Source organism: Rhinolophus hipposideros (genome assembly GCF_964194185.1).
Source record: "Rhinolophus hipposideros genome assembly, chromosome: 8".
Lineage (NCBI taxonomy): Eukaryota > Metazoa > Chordata > Mammalia > Chiroptera > Rhinolophidae > Rhinolophus > Rhinolophus hipposideros.
Window position 1 is genome coordinate 73,683,809 of NC_138054.1, and position 22,935 is coordinate 73,706,743.

The window sequence follows — 22,935 nt, forward strand, 5'->3', positions numbered from 1 at the left end:
CCCTGACTTCCTGCCTCCTCCTGAGGGCTCCGCAGTCAACCGGGCCCCAGCAGCCCAACCACAAGCCTCTAGCACCCCAAGCTTCCTGCCACCATAGCCCCCCGTCCCTCAATCTCTGGGGGTCCTGTACATCTCCAGGCCAGGCCCTGCTCACCCTGAGGGTGCTACTTGGAGGTGAAGGGAGGATATTTGATGGAACCTCCCTCCTGCCCTCCAGGGTACACCTGGACAAAAGATTCAAGGGCAGCCTTTAAACCCCAATGAGCAAGGGCAAGCAGACACACCCTCAGCTGTCAGTGAAAGGCAAGAAGCACTGTTGTCACAGTCTGAGAGCTGAAGGACCCTTTCATTACAGTCTGAGGGCAAAGGTAACATCATTTCAGGGGCAAAGGGGAGGATAATATCTCTGTTAAGTAGTTGGAGAGCAGAATACCCACGTTTCAAACATCAGGCTAACATGGCTGCTACAGTCGGAATAATAGCCATGTCATCTCAGGGCACAGGACAACAGCTTTATTATTGTCAGAGGGTAGGCTAACACTCCTGTTATGGACAGAATGTAGGACAACAAGCTGTTTAAGGAAGAAGGCAGGATAACACTGTGTCTTTTAGAGAACTGGACAACACCCACTACTGATGGTTGGAGAGTTGGGGAACAATTCTAATTCAGGTAGTAGCAAGGCCACCAACCCTATTAGAGGTGCAGAGCCTGGCACCATCTCCCGCAACAGGTGGAAGACAGAACAAACACTCCTTCTCAAGCACCCAGATGCAAGCAGCAGACTGGCAGCATTTTCTGTTACAGGCAGGAACCTTGTCACAGCAGCAAGCAGGCCAAGAATCTCCCTTTACCCAGAGGCCACACTGAGGGTGGCACCCATCATAGGCTGAGGGCCAGGTCATCAGTGTTATGAGGACCTCCAGGTGGCCTTTATCAGGCCCAAGAGCTGGGCCTTGACCCCACCCAGAGGAAAGTATAAACACGTCACCACTGCCTGAGCCTATATTGAGTGAGCAGTTTGGGGGAAGGGAGCCCACAGAGCATTGTTGGGGTTTGTGAGGTGGAAGCCAATGCTGTGTGTACCTCAGCTGCAGAGGGAAGGGGGAGACAGGAAGTGGGTGGGGGGAAGAGGAAGCCTGAGTTGGAAAGTCAGACAACGAGGGTAACACAGAAACAAAGGCTGAGAGATACAAAGTGAAAAAAAACACAAAACCCAACTACAGTGACACAGAGCCCATAGTCTGGGCTGCAGGCGTCAGCAACCCTTGCTATGAACCTGAGGACGGCACAGGCCATCTCTGGGTTCAGCACAATAGTAATAATACCACTGCTGATAGTAGGATAAGCAATGGATAGTTCACATTTACTGAGTGCTTACTGTGCATTCTCCCACTTATGACACATCCACCTACTTGGGGAGTGAGAATTAGCACTGCCATTTTAGAGGTAAAGGAAATGATTCAGGAATTAAGGGACCTCCTCAAATCTGATAGAAACAAATGGGGGAGCTGGCTTTGAGTCCAGTTCTACCAGATTCTGCATTCTTCAGCTGCCCCCGTACTCAAGTCACCTTCCATGGACCATGGACGTGATTTAGGATTTTAAGTTCTTTCCCAGTTCTGATCTTGATAAGATAGAGCCATAGAGCTGGAGCTGTGGGGGAAATGGGGATTTATCAGTTCATCTCCACCCCAACCCAGGCCTTCTCTCTTGCAATGGAATCCCTGGTCCCAGCAACAGATGACACTCAGCGACCTTGAGCCTGAATAATGGCTGCGGAGACCTTGATGGGAAGCAGAGAGGGCATTTATTGAGGAACCTGGTGGGGGTCTGTGACCTCCTCCCCTAACACACACACACACACACACACACACACACACACACAACTGGGGCAGCAGCAGGGACAGGATGCTTTCAGAGCCCAGTGTGTACCCACCAAACCCCTCCCTCGCCAGGTGCTGGCACCTCTGGGGCACCCCTTGCTTCCCCCTTTCCAGGCGGGCTGGGGAAGAGGTAGTGGGTGGCCCAGGAAGCACTCAGGCGTCCCTTAGCAGAGGGTGAAGCGCCGAGCACTGAGGTTCATGCGTGTGAGGCCGAGGTGCCGCAGCGGTGGGGGCAGGGCCAGGCCGGCCCCTGGCTCCAGCTCCAGCTCCAGCTGGGCTTCATCCAGCAGCTCTTGGTGTAGGTGACAGGCTTGGTCCACCTTCAGCCGGTGCAGCTGGGCCCGCAGGTGAAGCAGCTGCCTGGCCAGCTGCTGGTCCTGAGCCTGCATCTCCTGCTGTGGCAGAGCGGGGGACTTCAGCCTTCTGCACCAGCCCTCAGCTGCTAGCCCTGTTCTTCCCTTCCTGTCAACACCCTGGGGCCTTGCACTGGATGTGTCCTCCACACCCCCTCTTACCCCAGCTTGATCCTTCCCTTCTCTCTGCTCTTGCTCCATACTGATGGTTCTAAAACTAAGACAAGGAGCCATTGTTAAACAAATACACATGCCTGGGGCCCCATCCCAGATAACTAAGTGGAATCTCCCATATGGAGCCCGGACATCTTTATATTTGTACATATTGGGGTAAAGCCACCTATTTCATCTTTGTCTCCTCAGATTCTGTCTCCAGCATGGTTAGTGCCTCATTTTGTACTTCACAGTGTCTTTGGGATATAGCAAATTCCCAGAGTAGGGGAGGCCATGCCTTTCCCATCTGTACTGTCTCCTGAGCCAAAGAAGCACAAGGTCAGCAGACTGAATGGAATCCTTCAGCAAGGCTCCTGAATAAAACACTGAACAAATCCATTCCTGCTCCTCAGCCCCCGGACACAGCCATAGGAGTGGGCAGTTGCTGGAGGTGGGGTCCATTCGCATCTTTGCCCCTCACCTGTGGTCTTGGGCCCTTAGAAGTACTATCCCCAAGGCCCCCTGCAAGGCTGCCCACCCCACCAGACTTACCAGCTCTCGTCGGAGCCACTCAAGGGCAGAATCCACTGAGTCAAAGCCGCAGATGGCCCCAGGTCCCCCCAGCCCAGATCTGGCTTGGGCCCTCCGCCAGGCCTGGCTCTGGACCCGAGCTGTCCACTCCAGATATGAGGGCCGCCGTGTCTGCAGCTGCAGCTTGGCCGTCAGCGCCTTCACAGAGTCTAGGCTCTCTTCCTCCTCATCCTCCTCTTCTTCACCCACTGCCTGGAATTTCAGTGGCCCCAAGGACATGGTGGGTTTGGGGTAAGTGGAATTAGGGAAAGCCTGGCAATACTGTTCAGGGAGAAGTGGCAAAAGCTGAAAGAAGTGTGGCAGGGAGTGTGTGTGTGATAGTGAATGCTCAAGGTGGGTGGAAGAGGCTGAGTGTATCAGGGTGGGTGAGTAGATGGGTATGAGAGGCCGAGTGTGCAAGGGCTGGGATTTTCCTGGACTGTAACCCTGGAGCCACGTGATGCCCATCTGGGTGGTGGCAGGAGGAGCCCTGCTCCTCTGGCCCCTTGGATGAATTTTATTGTCTTTGCCCAGAAGGAGACACCCAGTTCCCAGAAAGGAAGTTGCTGCAGGATAAGAAAAGCATCATCCACACCAGAGTCTTGGCCCTTTTCCCAACACCCAAGTAAGGGAGTGGGGAGGGGATAGGAGGCTGACAAGCTGCCCCCGTCCTCACTCATGGCGTTCGTCCGTCAGCAAAGAAATAGTGGCCAGAGTCCTGGTCTGGGAGTCAGGAGACTTGGGTTCTGGTGCTGGCTATGGGGTCTTGACAAGTCACTGACTCTCTGTTGGGGCAGATCAAAGATTTCAAGCTGTACTCTAAGGAACTTCAGGTTCCCTTGGAAATCCTTCAGAGACTGTGCTGAGCGAGGACTCTGGGAGAGAGCTGTGGATGGGCTTGCTCTTAGACCTGCCTCTCCTGGAGGGCCTCTCCCAGGGCTTCAACCAGAGCAGTTCCCTTTTGTCAACTTTGTATTAAAAAATAACATACACACAGAAAAATTCACCTATCATAAGTACATGGCTTGATGAATTCTCCCAAACTGAACACACATATGTAACCAGCACCTAGGTCAAGCAACAGAGTTCTGTTTTCCTAGCATCCAGACTGGTACAGCCTTTGTGCTCCTGGCCTGTCACTTCTCTCCGAAGAGTAATACTACCCTAATTTCCAACAGCATAGATTAGTTTAGCCTTTAAAAAAAACAACAAAAAAAAACAAAAACACCTTTCTAGTGGTTATCAATCTGCAGCATGCATTGGAATCACCTAGAAAACTTCTTTAAAAATACTGTTAGCCCCACTCCCAGAGTTTCTGATTTAGTATATGTGGGGTCAGGGGTGGGCCTCATAATTTGGATTTCTAACAAATTCCCATCCCGGCTGGTGCTGCTGGTCTGGAATTTTACAGTTTGTACTCTATTATCTGGTTCCTTTCATAGAGTAGTTCCAATTTTATGTTTATATGATGAGGGTCCACGTATGATTTTTTTTTTTTTTTGAAAGAACGGTTTTGCATGCCTCCTTCCCCCCTCCCCAACACACACAAGAGCTTGGAACCTGGTGGACCAGACGGCCCTTTGAAGGCAGGAGTGGGTCTTATTCCTCTTATAGTAATCAGTACATAACACAGCTGTAGACATCAGTGTTTAAGAAATGAAAGAATTAGATGGATGAGTCCTCCAGTAAATCGGTTTAATCTCGTGTAATTTACCAGAACTGAAAACCTTATGAATAGAAAACTCCTCAGTCACCTTTGGGTTCCAACACCAAATATGGAACCCAGCTCAGTGTACCCGCAATTCGTATGTGTTCAAAGGATGAAGTGATAGGGGATGGGGCTCCAGAGGGCAGGACTAAATCAGAAGTGGCCCCCATAGAGGGCGCCCTCAGGCAGAGACTTCCAGCTGTGGTGGTGTGGGGGGGGGGGAAGGAGCGGGCTACACAGCTGCTTGCATTTAAGGTGGACCAAGGGATTTCCCCTCACCCAGCCTCAGATATAGGGAGGAAGTAGGCAGTTACGTTTCACGCCTACACTTTCCACCCCTTCCACCAGGTCTAGGAGAAAAGATGGCATTTTTCTCTCCTTTTTAAATCAGCTGGAGTGTCAACATCCCAGTCTAAAAAATAAAAAAATATTGAGTGTTTCCTGCAAATCAGGCGAGGTCAAGGGCTTAAACAAGATTATTCTCCCCATTTCACAGATGACAAAATTGAGGTTTCCTTAACAGGCTCTGACTGGGGTCCTCGCTAAGAGGTGCTGGCAATAAGAAGGGGAAATTCCTGTGATACTGTTCAATCTCTTCCTTTAAGGGGCCTCCTTAACAGCTGTCCTGCCGGCGTCGCCAGCTGCCCCGCCAGTTCCTGTCCCTTTCAGAGCCCGCGCTCTTTCAGCCTGACACTACAGGAATCTGTCTTTTTGCTGGGCCCCAGGCCCACCATAGGCGGGAATGGAGTTCTCGGAGCTGATCCGTACCGGCCGGGCCCAAGCCGAGCTCCTGCGGGGCCCTGAGGCGCCCCCGCTGCGCGGCACGCTGTGTGTCACCGGCCATCACCTGCTGCTGTCTCCAGGGCCCCAGGCGACTCCAGACCTGTGGCTGCTGCTTTTGCGTAGTGTCGACTCCATCGAGAAGCGGTGAGCGTAGCGGGGACATCCCGGGAGTGGGGACCTCGCAGCTCCGCGGGTAGAGCGGAAAGAGCAAGCGCTGTTGGAGCTGGTGTCCCCCCGCGTAACGTCCAATCCTGGTTTCTCCTGCCCTGCTGTCGGGAGGGGAGGGTCGGGGGACACTAAGCCTAAGCCCGTCCTTCCTCAGGGTCGCGGGTGACTCCGGCACCATCACGCTGCGCTGTAAGGACCTGCGCGTGCTACAGCTGGACGTAGAGGGCGTGGAAGCGACGCTTGACATCGCCCGCTCCATCGAGGTGCGCCAGGGGTGCACCCGAGCCCCTTAAGCTACCCCCATCCCATAACGAGAGGAGTAAACAGGGACCACTGAGCAAGGATTCTCAGCAGCCAATGTTATCTCAGGGCACAGCCAATGGCAAGGGGATGCAGGGTGGTCTGGAGTACTTGGAGAGGCGGAAGCTGTGGAGCCGAGGGGTTGGAAGGGCGCCGGTGAGACGATTCTGACCTTTCCCGGATCCCCTGACTTCCTTCCCCAGGCGCTGTCCTCCCTGGAATCGGTCATCACCTCCTATCCGTTCTACTACCGTCCCAAGGGCTTGAGATTGGGCGACGCCTGGCACTTCCACCCGCTGGAACGCTACTACAAGCGAGTAGCTCGCGAGGTGGGTGCGGTCGTGGGGGCCTGGGAAGGGCGTGGGGACGTGGCACTCACCGGCCACCCTAAACCTGGCCTTCGCCCCTCCTTGCGCTGCAGACCAACGCGTGGCGGCTGAGCGAGGTGAACGAGGACTTCAGCTTGTGCCCTAGTTACCCCCGCGCCGTGATCGTGCCTCGCACAGTGGGCGACGATGCCCTGGCGCGCAGCGCCCGCTTCCGCCAAGGAGGCCGCTTCCCTGTGCTCAGCTACTACCACGCTCCCAGCGGAACCGTGAGCCCGCCCCTCCCCAGACTCTGCCGCTAGGACCAACCGAGGCCTTTCCGGGCCTTTTTCTGCCTTGGCCGGGCTAATTCACTGCCCGGCTACTGTCTCGGCTCCGGCCCTTCGGGCCACGCCGTGTCCTGCCCCCGACAAGCCCCGCCAACGCTGCTCAATCCAGCCTTCCCCATCTCTGGTCCCGCCCCTCTCCGGGTTTAGGAGTCTAGGCTCTCGGGCCCCGCCCCTGGTCGGTCTGGGCGGCTGAAGCCTAGTCCTGTCTTTGTCAACCCAGGACCTGCCCAGTCTACTCCTCAGGTCCCTGCCCCCTCCCGCCGCAAGCCACTCCGAGTCCCGCCGCCCCCGTGCCCCAGCCCGCCCTGAACCGCTCCAGTGTGTAGACCCCGTCCTGAGCGGAGTGCCTGAACCAGGGCTGGTGGGTACGGCTCCCAGAGCTGAGTCCCTGTCCGCAGGTGCTGCTGCGTTCCAGCCAGCCCCTGACCGGGCCCCAGAAGCGGCGCTGCGCTGAGGACGAGGAGCTGCTGCGAGCTGTGCTGGAAGGAGCCCCCCATGGGACCCGGGGCTTCATCGTGGATACGCGCTCGGCCCAGACCGCCAAACAGGCCCGCCTAACTGGCGGCGGCACCGAGGCTAAGGCCGCCTACCCTGGCTGGAAACGGCTGCACCGGCCTCTGGAGAGGTAAGGGGGCTTCCCATCCTCTCCTAGGCTCTCTTTTGTAGGACACTTCATGGATGGGGATGGGGACATGGGGAGATAGGAGGGGCAGGAGTGTCTCCCAGGAAACTTGAGGACTGTTAGGCCTTTCCTGCTAGCCATCCCGCCAGGGCGGCATCCCCACTAGCACACTCCACTAAGAGCGCTTATTACTTCCTGGGCGTCCCAACTCTGCTGGAAAGAAAAAGCACGTCTTTACGTTAAACTGAAAGTTGTCTTCCAGGAATAACCTCAGCACACACACACCTCCCCATTTGTCCTAGCCCTGCCCTGAGTGCTGTGCCTGCACAGCTGTATCTATTTCCTCTGTCTCCAGGTGACGTCCTGAGGAAGTTTTTGTGCTTTGAGGAGAGTGCACTGCTCCCCTATCCAGAATACAAAACTCTGTTTATTCATTTATTCAGCCAACATTGATTGAGCACAGACACTGAGATGGTGGCCAGCCCAGACATGGCTGAGAAATCCGCAGTAAACGGGCAGTTTAGAGTTCAGTATGATAAACAGCAGCACAGAAGAGGCACCCCTCTTAGTGCAGGTAGCCCAAAGAAAGTTTCCCTGAGAGTAGGATGCTTTAGCTGAGACTTGAAAGAGGAGGAGGAGTTAGCCAGAAGGTGGGAGGACTTTCCATATGGAAGGCACTGCAGGTATGTACAGCAGGGAGCCGGGTCATTTGTCCTGTTTGGGGAACTGCAAGTACTTTAGTACGGTGGGAGTATAGAGTGTAAGGTAAAGGTAGAGAAAGGTGGGGCTAAAGAGGTGACCGGGGCACAGCAAAGGTCTTGAATGCCATGATTATGAGCTTAGACTTTATCCTAAAGGCACTGACAGCTTTTAAATGGGATGTAAAGTACGGCATAGGGAATATAGTCAGTAATATTTCAATAACTATGAATAGTGCCAGGTGGGTACTAGACTTATGGGGTGATCACCTTGTATGTTATACATATGTCTAACCACTATGTTGTATACCTGAAACTAACGTAACAGCTGTAATTGAACAATACAAAATAATAATTAAAAAAGATTTTCTGGCAGGAGGTCACTAGTGATCTTGATTCGAGCAGTTTCTGGGAAGTAGGAGCAGATACCAGAATCCCAAGTGTGGTGTTTCTCTTGTCAGACTGGGGGCTCCCCAGGGAGTAGATCTCATCAGATTGGGGTTCTTCAAGGATACTGTAATACTTTCATCAACTTGGGGGTTTCCCAGAGCATTTCCCCAGAGGGCTACGTGGCCCTTCTCCAGGTAATTCTGTGCCCCCCAACAGAATAAGTCTCCCCAAAGGGTCTTGGGTATCCTCCATCAGATTGGGGAATTCTTAAGGATACTGAATCATTTCCATCAGATTAGGTGGGCTCCTCAAAGTGTCCTGGGTTCTGTGTCTCCCTCTTGGGTCTGGAGCATTTGTTCTCAGGCTGTGCTCACCAGAACTTGGGCTGGGGGAGGAATGACAAGACTCTCACTTGTGCAGGGGGCGGCCCCTGCAGGAGAGCTTCGTGCGCCTGGTGGAAGCCTGTGGGGACCTGGAGCAGAGCATGGATTGCTGGCTTAGTCGACTAGAGGGCTGCCGCTGGCTGGCACATGTGAAGGAGGCACTAAGCACCGCCTGCCTAGCCGCACAGGGCATGGATAGGTAAGAGCCCCACCCTAGAGACAGAGAACAGAGCAGGGTTCTCAATCCCTGAGCACCTATCTCAGTAAGCGAATACATCCCAGTACTGGGCCCATTCTATTCTTGGCCTGGTCACCCCAGGCAGGGAAGGACTGGCCACTGTTGACCAGCCCTGAGCCCACAGGGAAGGGGCCTGCATCCTGGTGCATGGGGCTGAAGGCATGGACAGTACTGTTCTTGTGACTTCACTGGCCCAACTCATCCTGGACCCCTTGAGCCGGACCATGGCTGGGTTCCAGGAACTGGTGGAGCGAGAGTGGATCCAGGTAAGTGGCCACCCAGCCCCAACCCTAACCCCCTCTCTAGAAATCCCCACTTCCTTGTGCCCATTGCTCTGCCCTTCCCCAGGCTGGCCATCCCTTCCAGCTGCGCTGTGCCCACTCCGCCTTCTCCCATGCCCGCCCCAAGCATGAGGCACCCACCTTTCTCCTCTTCTTGGACTGTGTGTGGCAGCTGGGCCGCCAGTTCCCGCTGTCGCTGGAGTTTGGGGAGGGCCTGCTGTTGGCCCTGTTTGAACACGCCTATGCCTCTCCTTTTGGCACCTTCCTCTGCAACAGTGAAAAGGAGAGGTGAGCCAAGGGGGTATCAAGGGGGGGTCAGGGGCAGGCACAGAACAGGGTCTGATACCTGCTGCACCAGCACTTTACTTCCCTAGAAGACATCTTTCCCGTTCAGATGAGTTTCTCTTTTAGGAAAAATCCGAGTGCCCTCTCTGCCCCGACCTCCAAATCTCACATTTCCTCCTAACTTCTGCAAACGCTGAGATAGGGGGGTCCAAGGCCAATCCTTTGCACTTACCCACTCTGTCCATAGCCAAGAGCAATTGCACCCCTAGTTTAAAAACAAAGACTGAAAGGGAAAGTTGCTGCAAAAATAAATCATTTCTGGGGCTCTCTACCACTTTGCAAGGTTGATTCTAGTGAAGCGATAGAACAGAGTCTGAAAGCTGAGTTTAGGTGTTTGGGCTCAAATTCTGGCTCCACCACTCCTATTGAGTCTCAGCTCATCAGTAGCAAAGAGAAGTTCATGATTGTAGCCAAAATCTATCAGGGGTGTGTTTGAGGATTAGCTGAGTAAAAGCATGGAAAGTACTTAGCCCAGTGCCTGGCATATAGTGGGCACACAAGTGGTAGCTATTTTTATTTGGTTGCATATGCTCCCAATAAGCACCCCAAAGCCATCTTTTTCTCATCAGACTAAAATGGAGGGGTGGGGGGGAGGCGGGTTATTCCTCTCCAGGAATGTGGAGGTCACAATTAGTTATCTTTCATTGCCCAGACTCCCCCACCGCCTTGTTTTCGTAACTCCACTCATGGGTCCTCCAGGTTAGAAATTGTTGTCTTTGGTTACCTCCTTCCTCCCCATCCTTTGTATTTAGCCTTTCTCCTAAAAATTTCTTAGCTTCATCCTCTCCTGTTAAAGGCCCCTCCTACCAACTCCAATACTTTTTCCTTTCCATTTGGACCATTGGAATAGCCTCCACACTGCTCTATCTCCACTTTCATCGCCCATCCGTTTTTTTGTAAAAATTCATCAGTCCCGATCTACCAACATTCACTAAGTATTTCCATGTTTTTACACACCTGGTGAACTTCTGATAGACCCAGCTTAAATGGCACATCTCTAATTAGCCTTCTCTGACACTTTCAGGCAAAGCTAAGCTCAACTCCTTAAGTCTTGTTCCACTTTATTCTAGAGCATGGTACAGGATGACTGGCAGTAACATTTGCAGGAAAAAGGGGAGGTTATCACTGCCCCGTGGTGGCGGTAACCAGGGTCCCCCACTCAGAATCCCAGAGTGCATAGCTGAGTCTGGAATCTCCTTCCCTCACTCCCTCTAGATGCCTGTGTGAAGTAAGAACTCGAACACACTCCTTGTGGTCTGGACTCAACCAGCCAAAAGAGCAACGAAAACTCCGGAACCCACTCTATGTCCTCAATCCCTTGGCCATCTGGCCCTCAGTGGAGCCTCAGAGCTTGCGACTGTGGCAAGGTGACCCCCAACCCCACATTCTCCCCTGGGGAGTCATCCCCTCTGCTCAGCTTCCTTACAAGTCCTCCTCCTCCTCCTCAGGACTGTTTCTGCGCTGGATCCACCCGTCTGAGCCTTCAGAGGCAGCATGGGAGAAGGTGTGGCAAATAGTGACAGATAAGGAGAAGATGGAAGGCTCTCAGCCAACGGTTTCAGCCTCTGAGCCCCAGCCCTAAGCGCTGGCCACTTGCATAGTGGCTGAGACATTCCTGAGACCTCTCCAGGCCCCTCAGCACCTTTGGATCTTGGATGAGGTTGCCTGCAACCAGCCTACCCCATAATATTGAAGTTCCAGGTTTGAAGTGTTCAAAGTATACGGAGAAGGTCCAAATAATAAAGGTATCCATGACTGGTATCAGTGTGGTGGGGTGTCACACTGAGAAGGGGAAATGATTAAATAGACCCTACAAAAGAGCTGACCAGAAATCATTTATTTCCAAACTAATTTATTATTTCTCAGAGTCCAAAACTTTCTGTGAGCCCTGGCCTGGAAACCTTTCCCTGGCCAGGATGGAGATCCAACTTCTTAAGCCTCAAACTCAAATTCAAAGTACTGTGGGTCGAAGTAGTGGATGCGGACATAACCATCTTCTCCACCGCTACTGTAGCTGCAAAGAAATAGCCAGGGGCCGGTCAGATGCCTGCTCTGGGGAAGGCAGGCCTATGGGAAAAGAGCAGAGGGTGGGCCTGTGGGGCAAGGACCAGACCCGGGCTGAGCTCAGCTCCCTTCACCAGGCCCTACCTTTTGCCATCAGGATGGAAGGCAACACTGTTGATAGGTCCAAAGTGACCCTTGATTCTTCCAAACTCTTCCTCAAAGGCCAAGTGGAAGAACCTGGAGGAGAGAGGATGGTGAGAAGGGACAGTTCATCTCCTTCCAAAACACTTCAGAAGTACCACTCCCCAATGCAAACTGTAAAGTGGGGATACTGGGTTCAGGGGAAATAAATGTGAATGAAATAAGATGAAGTCAGGGAAAGAATGGACCCAAGTGTCCTCCTGCATACATAGCTAACACTTCCTTATTACGTGCTGGGCAGTGTTCTGAGAGCTTAATAGGTATTAACTCATTTATTTAATCTGCACAGTTACATGAGGTAAGTATATTATCACTGTCCTCATTATACAGCTGAGGATAACTGGGCACAGAGAAATACAACGATGTGTCTAGCATATCAGAGTGAGCCCCGAGTTCATGCTCTTAACTGCTGTATAACACACTTGTCACAGGAGGGCCACAGATCTGGCTGCATTTTCTAGCAGCCATTGAAATAAGGGAATTCTCTTCAGTTACACGGTTTGTGTCCATTATGAAAGACACTCCATGAGGTTTCAATTTGGAAAAGCTCCCTCCCCCTTTACCTGGCTTCAAACTTGCCAATCCTGGTGGAGGTGGTGGTTACATCCATGGCTTCCTGACCACCGCCCAGCACCACCTAAAGGGAAGAAGAAACCCTAGACAGGCCCAAAAGACAGGCAAGCCCATTTTGTTTGCCCTCCACACCCTATAAACTTAGTACCTCCCACATCAGACTGGGAGGATAGTAAGGGCAAGGGACATACTTCAGCCACCCCCTGCCTGGTCCCCTGGCTTTTCAGTCCTTCAGCCTTGTCGATGCTCTGAGAATCTCCTCTGCCGGACACGACTCCCCCCCAGAGTTCGTATCTTAATTGCTAGACAAACACCTAGAACCTGGAAGTATTCTGAGGAAGCCTGGGTGGGGTTCCCTTACATGGTCATAGTTGGGAGACAGGGCAGCTGAGTTGACAGGACGTTCTGTCCGGAAAGTCTTCTGATGTTCAAGGGTTGTGGAGTCAAAGAGCTGGAGAGAGATGCAGGGAAATCTGTAAAAGGAGCCTTCTTGGGGGAAGCTGGGCAAGTTGAGAGCTGTGCAAGAGTGTGAAAGCAGCCCTGCCAGACCCCTCGCCCAGGATCACCTTGGCTGTGTTGTCCTTGGATGCAGTGACAAACATGGTCATGTCCCTGGATAACTGGATGTCATTTATCTGCCGGGAGTGCTCCTTAACGTTCACCAATACCTCTCCAGACTGCGGAAGAGAGGAGAGTGAGGCTCTGACCCGCCTGAACCCCACTCGCCCCACCAACCAGGTTCTATACTACTTCCTGTCCTATCAAGGGGAGGGGAGGTCTGGTTTGGGACTAGCTCTCTCCTGAATCAACATTTACTCACTCTCCCCAGGCAATGCCTACATCCTAACCTGGCCCATGTGTACAAATTTCATAAACACTGCTAGTCCATCTAGGAAAACACATGTTTATGGTGACAAATCTATGGACCTACTAATTAATCATCATATTATAATGTTAGAGCAGTTTCCATTTATTCCTTTTTTCAACAAATATTTATTAAACAGCTATTTGCCAAGCATTGTGCTGAACACTTAACAATACCTGCTTCATTTAATCCTCACAACAATCCTATTACGTGGGTATGTTAATGGAAAATTTAAAAGGAAAAAACAGTTTTCAGAGGAGTGACTTGGAGATCATGCAGCTAATAAGAGCCTGAGCTCATCCCCGTTCCCTGCCAGGGTCCCAGTCCATCAGGACTGCTGCATGTCCACCCTTTCTTAGTTCTTTTCAAAGGGCCATTTCATCCAATTTCCCTTCCCATAATCTGCTCGACTGTGTAGTACAAAAAGCAGAGTTTTAGCATCTGCCCTTAAAAGTAATTCTCTGTGCCTTAATTTCTCTATCTAGAAAACTGAGAGCCCACTGTCCAGGGTCACTAAGGATACTGGAACTGTGTCTTATTTGACTTTATTGTGACAGGTACCTGGCCTATGCTCTGTAAACATTTGTGAGATGAATGAAAGGCCCTGAGCACTGTTGCCTCACACATAACAGGCCCTCAGAAAACATTCATTTCCTTTCCTTAATTCTTTTTACCTATTCTGAGGGAAGAATGTACTTTTGTCTCCTCCATCAATTTGGACACGTGTTAGGGATGTATCTGGCTCTTACATTTTGGGGAACACACACCAGCTTTGCAGTCTGGCCTACGCGGGGACACAGATCAGCTCCACTATTTGCTAGCACCAAGCATTTGACCTTTGACTTTGGTTCCCATTCCCTTCCTGAAGGTAAGGCCTGGTGCTTAGTGTACCACAGTCAGAGCTTGCTGAGAGAATGACTAACCTTTATGGTCACCGCATTCTAATGATACCAGGCCTGATCTTCTAAAGAATCCACACACTCCCTTAACTCTGTGCCTTTGAGTGTGTTGCTTTTCGCTCCCGTGTAATATACTTCTCTTCCTGCGTGAAGTTCCATTTATTCTTCATGGCTTAATGTATGTACCATCTCCTCTGTGACAGAGGGCACTTCCTGTACTTGGTTGAGATCTCTCTGGTGGCACAACTCACAATCTGACTCATGTGCTAGCTATTTGCGAATCTGCCTCCTCCTGGGATAGGGCTCACGTTTGATTCACTTCTTTGTCCTCAGATCCCAGCACAGGGCCTGGCACTCTAGGGGGGCAGGAAAATGCTTAACTGTGATCCTTATTAACAGATCCTGAGTAATCTGTCCCAAGTTCTTCAAACACGTGATGTCATATTAGACCCTTGAAACAGTTTACAGATAAACAGGCTTTCTCAAGATCACACAGCTCAAAAAGTGGTGAAACCTGTATCTGAATTCAGCCCTTACTCTCAGCCCCTGGGCTATCCTGCCTTTTTGTAGGGAATCATTCAGGTGGGCTCGAGCCCCACCCAGCCCCTTACCTTGGCACTATACTGATTGAGCTCTCCGCTCTCATGGCCCGCGATGATGCACTCTCCCAGAGGTCCCCAAACGGCACTGGTGATCTTGGAGTCATTGCAAGGGATCTTCATGTAGGGCTCATTGCTGTCTGTGTGGGGCAGCAGATGTCAGGCCCTGGGCTTTGGAGCCGTGCCCTTTCCCTCAAGCCCAGCCCTGGCCCCAGCCCTTACCGATTTGGCTGGGATCGCGCAGGTCAAAGAAGCTCACAAAGCACTGGTAGCCCATCTGCTTGTCCGTGGAGAACATGATGATATTGCCCCCGAAGTCAAAGCCACAGGTCCGGACAGCTGAATTGGTCTTGAGGAGAGCCAGCTGCTTTCCTGGGGACAGGCAGAGTCTGGGCTACCCCTTGCCCATTGCCATCACAGGGAGGACACTACACCTGCTTCTCACTGTTTCTCCTGCTCTAGTAACTCTATCCCACCCCCCTCCTCTTCCTCACTGCTATACTTTGGCTCAAGTCTTTTCACTTCTTCCCCACAGCCCCTCCTCAGACACTGCTTATGTGGCACTGCTCAGAGAGGATTGCAAGACATCTTTCTGCCCCTCAGAATGTGCTCCTCCACAGCAAAGACCTACGCTGATTTCTCTGTGTCCCTAGTACCCAGCATAGACCTGGCACAGAGTTGGGTGCCCAGTAAATATTTACTACATGGAGTAGCTTAACAAGATTCCGTCTTTAGTCTCAGCTCTTCCAATGTTCCCCATTGCTCCCTGAGCTTGCTAAAACTAAACACAGACCACCAATCTTCTCTGCTCAGGGACCTAAACAGCATGCCAAGTCCTACAGAATAAACCAAGCTCCTGAGTGTGGCATTCAAAGCCTGTTCTGCTCCTAGTCTGCTTCATTCTCTCCACTGACTGTCTACTTCTCCCCTCAAGAAACGAACTCCCGCCAGATCAGATGACTTGGACACGACACTTGCCATGCTTTCATTCCTGCGTATGCCAAAGTGATGACGTCTTTCTCATCTTTTAAGCCCCTGCTCATATGACATTTACCTTGGGAAACTTTCCTGGGCTGTTTCCATTCTCATTCCAAGGCAGCCAGTTGCCCCCTCTGGATTTCTGCAGTGCTCTATGCTTCCTCTAACATGGATTATATTTTACTATAGTGCCTCTTTTCTCGTCGGTCTTCCTTATTTTCTCATCTGTCTCTTGTTCCCTAGACTAGGAACCATCTCTGGATTTACCTCTATTTCCTCAGAACCTGTTCACTTAAACAGTACACTGTAGGTCCTCACTGTTTGCTGAAGAAGTGATGACCCAGACTTACCTGTTTCACAGTCCCAGAGACGACAACTGTTGTCAGCTGAGCCAGTGAGGACATGCTTGGTGTCCCCTGAAGAGAGTGTTAAGAAACATGACCAAGTTCATCTGAGCCCAAGGGAATCACCTCCCCTGTTCAGCCCCCGAGAACCCTTCTTCCTTTCTTACCTCAGAGCATTCTAACCTCCTCATGCAGAACTGGAACCTGTCCTAAATGTTCCCCCAACCGGTGAACAGACCAGGGAGTAGGAGGAGGTAGGTATCATTCTCTAGACACACAATTGCATCCCAAATTCCCAGCTCCAAGTCAACAGCCTCTCTGTTGCTGGCAGACACTGGGAACACAGACTCAGAGAAAAGCCAAGGATACAGTCGGCGTCTACACACCATACAGCTCCAGTATGGCCCATGTAGGTGCCCAGCCTCTCACCATTCACAGAGTACCATACATTGACAATCTGCAGGAGTCAAAGACAATGTGACAGGATGGTACACTCCCAGGCAGAGCCATGGCCTCCTATTTTGCCCCAGGAACCCTCAGCAGTCTCTCGCTAGGCCACACACTGCCCTCTCCTGCTCTTCTCTTGGGAAACAGCAGGTTGCTGCTAAAAAGAGCAATGCCTGAATTCTCCTCCTTCCTGCAGGTAAGTAGCAGGGGAATCAGGAGGCTTGCAAAAACGTCTCCATTTGCCACTGTCCCAGCCCTCCGTCAGACTCCTAAACCCTTAGAAAAATAAAAGATCAAGTTGCATGCCAGTCCAGAAAAACAGCTTGGGTGTCCTGTCCAAATGGGAGCTGTGGATAGTCGGCAAGTCTGGGTTCCAGTTCTTGCTCTGCCACTATCTCACTGTATTAGCTCAAATACAGTACTTCTCTGAACTTCAGTTTTTCCATCTGTAAAATGGCCATGACAATAATGCCTTCTTCAAAGAGCAGCTGTGAAGCTATTCCAATAAAACGATGTCTAAAGAATTTAAAATATAAGTGACTAACATTAATTAGGCATACATACACACCACGTTCTGTGCTAAGCTCTAGCCAGGCTCCTTACTGGAATGATCTCAGACAACCCCATGAGGGAAGTACTATTGGCACCCATATTTTATAAAAAGAAGCCTGAAGTTTAGAAAGGTTAAATGACACGCTCAAAGTCACATTACTAGTAGCTGCAGGATTCAGATCGGGTCTGTTTGGCTTCAGAGCGCCCACAGTTAGCCACTCGAGTTCACTTCCTTCCTGTGGACGTACTTCAAAAGGCAGCACTGCGAGGGGCTGTCGGCACCCAGCGAGTGGCAGGCTGGGGCCCGGAAGGACTGACCTAAGTAAGACCGGGAACACCTTTCCAAGCCTTCCCCTCTAGAAGTGGTCTGCTCCCCGGTCCTGGTAGAACAGTTTGGTTCCTCCCCAGGAATGGTCTCCTCCCGGTGCCCAGAACGAACTGATCCTCATCCCTCCCCACTTCCACCATGGTTTCTTGCTTTTCTTCTCCCGGTTACTCCCTTCTGCTACCAACAATGAGTTACTTCCCACCGTTCCGGGTAGAATGCTCTCGCCCACCTACCCCCGGAATGGTCTCTCCCTACTCCTTAGAATGGGGCGCTCTTTGGTTCCCCGCTCGCGGCAACACTGGCTTGTCCACCCATCGCCCCGACAAAATGAACTCGCCCCCTCCCGGGCCCTCCCCGAGCGGTCCCGCCCGCCCGCCCCGCGGCGCTCACAGGGTCTTTGGCCACAGTGAACAGGAGGTCTCCCTCGCGGTTGTACTTAATCTGCGTAATGGACCGCTCATGGCCCTGCAGCAGGATCGGCTTCTGTGGGGACAGGATAGGAGTATCAGCGCGGGAATCGGCCCCTGCCCCAACCCCGTACCCCCACCGCGACACCCTCAACACAGTGGAACTCACCATCCCTGCGGTGACGCGAGCGGCGGCAACGTGAGTAGGACCGGAAGAGGCTTGGGTCACTTCCGGATTGTGGGTCTCCGTCCCTCCGTTCCCGGAAGTGCAAGAGCGGCGTTGCCATGGCGGCGTCTGTCGGTGGGTAGGCGGCCCCGCCCCTCCTTGGGCTTTTCCCATCTTCCGCCTTTCCCACCCGCGAGGCCATTTCCTGCTCCACTTCCATCACCTAACCCCGACCCTTGCTACAACCTCAAATCCCGGGGTCCTGGATCCATCTCCCCGGACTTCCAGGGTCAATCGCATCTGGGGCGTCGGAAAGCGGAGGAAGGATGTGGGGGCGACTAGCTGGAAGATGGGAGGCCGGAGGCTGGCTGGGCCCGGCTCGCAGCCGTTTGGTGGCGGGGAGAGGGTCACTCGCATCTCCATCCAGGGCAGGTGCTGGCTCTGGTGCTCGTGGCCGCTCTGTGGGGTGGCACACAGCCACTGCTGAAACGGGCCTCCTCCCGCCTGCAGCAGGTTCATGAGCGGACCTGGGTCCGGCAGTTGGTGCAGGAGATGAAGACCCTCTTCTTGAATATTGAGGTGCGTCTGTAAATGACCTCTCGGGGTAGCGCCGCCAGGAATTTAGTCTCTGGAGTCAAACAGGTCTGGGTCAGAATCTGCGCCCCACCACGGACTTGCTAGTTCTTAGATAAGTCACTTGTCCTCTTTGAGCCTCAGTTTCATCATTTGTAAAGTAGGAATAATAATGGTAACCATCTTATAGGGCAGTTGTGAGGATTAAATGAGATGAGGCACATAAAGCACTTAGCATTGGGCCTAGTACATAATCAGTGTTTAATCTATGGCTGCTATGATTATGTGATTATGGTGAGCCAATAGACCTTTCCAGAGGGAGGCCTTGGGGATCAAATTGGCCCTGGGGAGGGAGATAAGGAAGGATATGGAGAATTACCTCTGACTTGTCAGTCTAGGTTTGTGGGGAAAGCAAGACAATGACACAAGCACCTCTCAGGGCTAAGGGCTATCAGAGGTACAGATAAAGTGCTGCATGAGTTCAGAGGAGGGAGGCTGGAGCTAGGGGACTCGGGAAGGCTTCTTGGCAGGAGTGACGTTGGCCCTCAGGGACTCGCAGGATGGGGAGGATGGGAACTAGCAGGGCTGAGGGAGAGGGCATTCGGGGCAAAGGAATTCAGTCAATAACTTTGCCTCTGTCCTGGAAAAGGCCTTTTCAGGGGGTTAGTGCGTCCTGGACCCTTACAGCTAGACTTCCCTCCAAGGAAAGTCATATAAGCTCAAAGAAGGCAGTGGTCCTCAGTCCAGCAATCCCACTGACTCCAGATTTCTTCTGTTTTCAGTACCTGATGCCCTTTTTCCTTAACCAGTGTGGCTCCCTTCTCTACTACCTCACCTTGGCATCAACAGGTGGGTCTCTGGCTTTCAGAACTGCTATGCTTAGTGATGGAGGCCACCTATGAGTCACTTTGGGGAGGGTGCCTGCGATACCTCCTTCACCTGGAGTGAAGGGAGAGCCCACTGTCTCTGGTTCCTTCTTTGTACCCTCTTCTCTGAGCAGTAGCGACGTGGGGGGCTGGTTAATGAGTATGCTGCCAGGCGCTAGGGTTGGTATAAAGCCTGGCAGTCTTGTGCAGCAGCGGAAGAAGGGAGGTTCATTTTGCTGTGCCAAGGGCTGGCTTTGACACTCACATCCACCGTGTGCTACCTGGCCGATCTCGAGCAAGTCCCTTATTTGAGCCTTGGTTTTATACAGTTGGCTTCATAGCATTGAGAGGATTAAATTCAGTGTGTGAGAAGTTTCTAGCAGAGTACCTGGTACACACTGTGGGAGCTCAATAAATATAAATTTCCTTTCCCCTATTGTTTGTTGACTGTCCTCTACTGCATCAGATGCTGTGCTAGTTTTACATATTTTATTTAATTCTCATCATGACCCTATGAAGGAGACATGATTATCTCCATTTAGGAGATGAAGTACAAAACTTTGGGGAACTTATTTTATCTCTCTTAAGACAGAGATAAACTGATACACTGATACACTGTAGCGTATCAGTGTAGAGGGATTTGAAACCATAAAGTTTATGCTCCTGAACTGTGCTATGAGAGGTAGCCGCCCCCCCTCCCCCCCCCCCCCCCCCCCGCCCCGTGCTGTGGTTTCACTTCTTCTGGAGTCTCACCCAGGCCTCCCAGGGATTTGAGGGGAGTTTGGGCCCCAATAGCTTTGAGGAACCCCTCAGAGGCCATGGGAGGGTGAGGGGATAGGTCAACCTTCAGACCTGCCTCCTCAGTTTCAACTAGAGATACTCCACTTGTATCTCTTTTACATTTTGGGCTTCTCATAATACTTCATTTAATAGAAAGTTTTAAATCCTCTAGCACTCCTTGTTGCCCAAGAATGCTGAACCCTCTGGCCAGACTGCAGTTAGCCATTTACTAAGTTTTGAGCAAACTGCAACGTTAGGATCCTGTTATCTCATCCGCCTACTCAGTGTCTATCGTTGAACATCCACCCATTCTAATAATCAGAACAGTGGTCACTACTAAGCACCTACCTTAGCCAGAGACTATACATGCATTATCATATTTCATCCTAAAACAACCGTGTTGTAAGAATACGTTGTTATCTTGCTATCATTGTTTTATGTGTGGGGAACAGGCGCAGTGTGTCTGAGTGATCTAACCAAGATTATATAGGGAAGCCGATGTCTTCATCACTCCAGTGTCCTTGCTCTTCCATTGACCATGATGCTTCCTTCCCCCATCTACTGTTGCAAACCAGTCAGTCTTTAGCAGCCACCGCCAGCATTCGATGCAAGGTGTGTAAGCTTAAGGGAGCAGCTCTGAATAGGTAGGGGTTGTGTAAGTTTCTTGGATGGGGAATGCCAGCCATGGTGGAGCCTCGCAGGGGATGAGGAGCAGGACAGTTCTCTCCTCCTTTACCTGAAGCAGGTGAGACCTGGGAGTGCTGGGAAAAAATGTGCTGAGGAGCCCACCTAAGCATGCCAGTCTGACAGTTGAGCCTTGTTGTAAACAAGTAATGCAGCTTCTTTTATCCATTCGGGTTTTTTTTTTTTTTTGTATGTGTGTGACAAGAATATTTAACATGAAATCTACCCTCTTAACACATTTTAAGTGTAGTACATTTTAAGTTAATAGTGTTGTTATCTCCATTAGTCTTTTTCAAGTTTGTTTATTGGGAGTCAGTTCATTGGAGCTTCAAAACTAAGGAACAGAACCTGGGCTATGGTGACCTCTACCTAAGGCCCAGCCCTGTGGGGTCTGTCCTGAACAGGTACCTGGCCTCCGACTTCTGACATTGTTTTCTCTTCTTGAATTCCTCAATGCCCCAGCCTGAGCTGAAACAGAAATAAAATGTGCTTCATCTGCTGTTTTGGTTTGTCCATATGCATTTATTTAGTTCAGGAAGGGCACAGCTTTGGAGTCGAGCAGACTTTGGTTTAAATCCTCAATTTGCCTCAATGGATGTGACTTCTTTGAGCCTTTGTTTCCTTTATCTATGCAAAATGATGATAATGCTCTTCTTGCAGTGTTGTGAAGATTAAATGAGATATGTACACAGAGCATCCAGCACATGATATATGTTTAATAACTGATGGCTATGTTTGGTGTTATTGCACTTGCTCTGCTGCTCCTGTGGGCTCTGAGATCTCATCCTTATCAGCAAAACCAGGTTTGTCCCAGACCTTGTAGTTTAGGTCTTTATGCTGAAATCCTGAAGGAGCAGTGAATTTGCAGTCAGAAGTCCTGGGCTTGAAGCCTCAGCTTTGCTTTGCCTTCATCTGGGAAATGGGGCCATGAGATACCTGTTTTAAAAAGGCTGTCTTGATGATGATGAAATGGAAGTGTTTTGTGCTTAGGAAGGTAATTTTTGCATCTCAGAGATTCTTTTCCTTCTTATCACTCAGATCTGACCCTAGCTGTGCCCATCAGTAACTCTCTGGCCATTGTCTTCACACTGATTGTCGGGAAGTTCCTTGGAGAAGATATTGGTGGAAAACGTAAGTGAGACCACTGCAAGTATGGAAAGCAGCAGGGGCCTTGACACCCCTGGGTTAGTTCTTTCCCGGAGCCATCTTCCATGGGCGGGTGAGTAGAGGACCTTCCTCTATCCTATCCCTTTCCTCTGTAGCTCCCCTGCTTCCTTGCAGACATCAGAGTTTTCTTCCCCTGGACAGTCTGGGGACAGACTCCTTCTGAGCCCTTCGTTCAGCTCCTATTGGCATGGCTGGGCTCAGAGCCCCTCAATTTCTACCCATTATCCTAGGAGCATTCGCAGGCATCTTGCTCACCGTGGCAGGAATTACACTCTGCATCACAAGCTCAATGAACAAGACCCAGGGGCAACCGTCTACCCTTTGAGTGGGCCGACACCACTCTCCAGTTCTGCTCTCTCCAGAAAGCCCTTTGGGCCATGAAGTGCAAGCAGATGGACCTAGCACTTACCCTCTGAACCTCAGCTTTCTCATGTCTTACAAGGATAATAGCTACCTCGTGGCTCACAATAAAAGAACAAGAGTGAAAGAGTTTTGTAACTTTTAAGTGCTGTTCAACTGCTAGGATTTAGCACAAGAAACTTCACACACCGCTCAGCAAACCTCTGCCCCAACAGCTCTCTTCCTGCTGTCACGTCAGGCCCCCTGCCCAGCCCGTTACTATGGCCTGATCTGGAACGTCACAGCAACAGGGTCGCTGGACTGCAGAACCCCAGCTACATAGAGAGGGCCAGCTATAGCCTTTGAACCAGAAATGCAAACAGGAGGCCTCCAGGGCTCAGTCAGAAAGCCTTGGCTGGCTGAGGGGGGAACGGAGAAGAAGGTGCATCAGAATGGCAGATGTAGGGGAGATGTTAGCCTTGCATGTCCCACCCATGAGGTGGGTGGGAATCTTCAACTGCCTACCCCTGTCAAGCAGATGGACACCCGTGAGCCCTAGCACTGCCTAACTCCAGCATATGGCGTAATGCCCGGCGAGTAGTAGCCTATAATAAATCTGTAGTTAACAGACG

General features: G+C 51.4%; 4 protein-coding genes across 4 annotated transcripts; 2 read left to right on the plus strand and 2 right to left on the minus strand.

Moving 5' to 3' along the window:
- Positions 1-494: 494 nt before the first annotated feature.
- Positions 495-3,403, minus strand: FAM167B (family with sequence similarity 167 member B). The gene is made up of 2 exons (XM_081055728.1): positions 2,943-3,403; positions 495-2,279 (listed from the first exon to the last, which is right to left on the minus strand). Exons 1-2 carry the CDS (start codon positions 3,198-3,200, stop codon positions 2,049-2,051), a joined length of 489 nt encoding a protein of 162 aa, XP_080911854.1. The 5' UTR covers positions 3,201-3,403; the 3' UTR covers positions 495-2,048.
- A 1,896-nt stretch (positions 3,404-5,299) lies between these two features.
- LOC308500572 (myotubularin-related protein 9-like) lies at positions 5,300-11,360 on the plus strand. The gene is made up of 10 exons (XM_081055720.1): positions 5,300-5,595; positions 5,774-5,882; positions 6,123-6,248; positions 6,341-6,514; positions 6,973-7,199; positions 8,705-8,866; positions 9,030-9,171; positions 9,254-9,474; positions 10,747-10,898; positions 10,980-11,360. Exons 1-10 carry the CDS (start codon positions 5,411-5,413, stop codon positions 11,111-11,113), a joined length of 1,632 nt encoding a protein of 543 aa, XP_080911846.1. The 5' UTR covers positions 5,300-5,410; the 3' UTR covers positions 11,114-11,360.
- On the minus strand, positions 11,352-18,015 carry EIF3I (eukaryotic translation initiation factor 3 subunit I; the record flags this gene model as incomplete). Its single annotated transcript, XM_081055725.1, is given in 14 exon segments — positions 11,352-11,545; positions 11,680-11,772; positions 12,300-12,373; positions 12,671-12,760; positions 12,876-12,986; positions 14,685-14,812; positions 14,895-15,044; positions 16,001-16,066; positions 16,364-16,451; positions 17,712-17,804; positions 17,898-17,919; positions 17,921-17,948; positions 17,951-18,003; positions 18,005-18,015. Coding segments are annotated over 14 exon segments (1,089 nt in total). The 3' UTR covers positions 11,352-11,463.
- On the plus strand, positions 17,947-22,934 carry TMEM234 (transmembrane protein 234). The gene is made up of 5 exons (XM_081055729.1): positions 17,947-18,029; positions 18,322-18,473; positions 19,250-19,316; positions 21,836-21,928; positions 22,195-22,934. Exons 1-5 carry the CDS (start codon positions 18,014-18,016, stop codon positions 22,287-22,289), a joined length of 423 nt encoding a protein of 140 aa, XP_080911855.1. The 5' UTR covers positions 17,947-18,013; the 3' UTR covers positions 22,290-22,934.
- Position 22,935: the final 1 nt, after the last annotated feature.

Coding starts and splice junctions, on each gene's coding strand:
- TMEM234 (XM_081055729.1), top strand. Junction 18,474..19,249: donor CCCTCTTCTTGAATATTGAG/GTGCGTCTGTAA, acceptor TTCTGTTTTCAG/TACCTGATGCCCTTTTTCCT. Junction 21,929..22,194: donor AGAAGATATTGGTGGAAAAC/GTAAGTGAGACC, acceptor CCATTATCCTAG/GAGCATTCGCAGGCATCTTG.
- FAM167B (XM_081055728.1), bottom strand. CDS start 3,200: ATGTCCTTGGGGCCACTGAAATTCCAGGCAGTGGGTGAAGAAGAGGAG. Junction 2,280..2,942: donor AGTGGCTCCGACGAGAGCTG/GTAAGTCTGGTG, acceptor GCTCTGCCACAG/CAGGAGATGCAGGCTCAGGA.
- LOC308500572 (XM_081055720.1), top strand. CDS start 5,411: ATGGAGTTCTCGGAGCTGATCCGTACCGGCCGGGCCCAAGCCGAGCTC. Junction 5,596..5,773: donor GTCGACTCCATCGAGAAGCG/GTGAGCGTAGCG, acceptor GTCCTTCCTCAG/GGTCGCGGGTGACTCCGGCA. Junction 8,867..9,029: donor GCCGCACAGGGCATGGATAG/GTAAGAGCCCCA, acceptor CTGAGCCCACAG/GGAAGGGGCCTGCATCCTGG.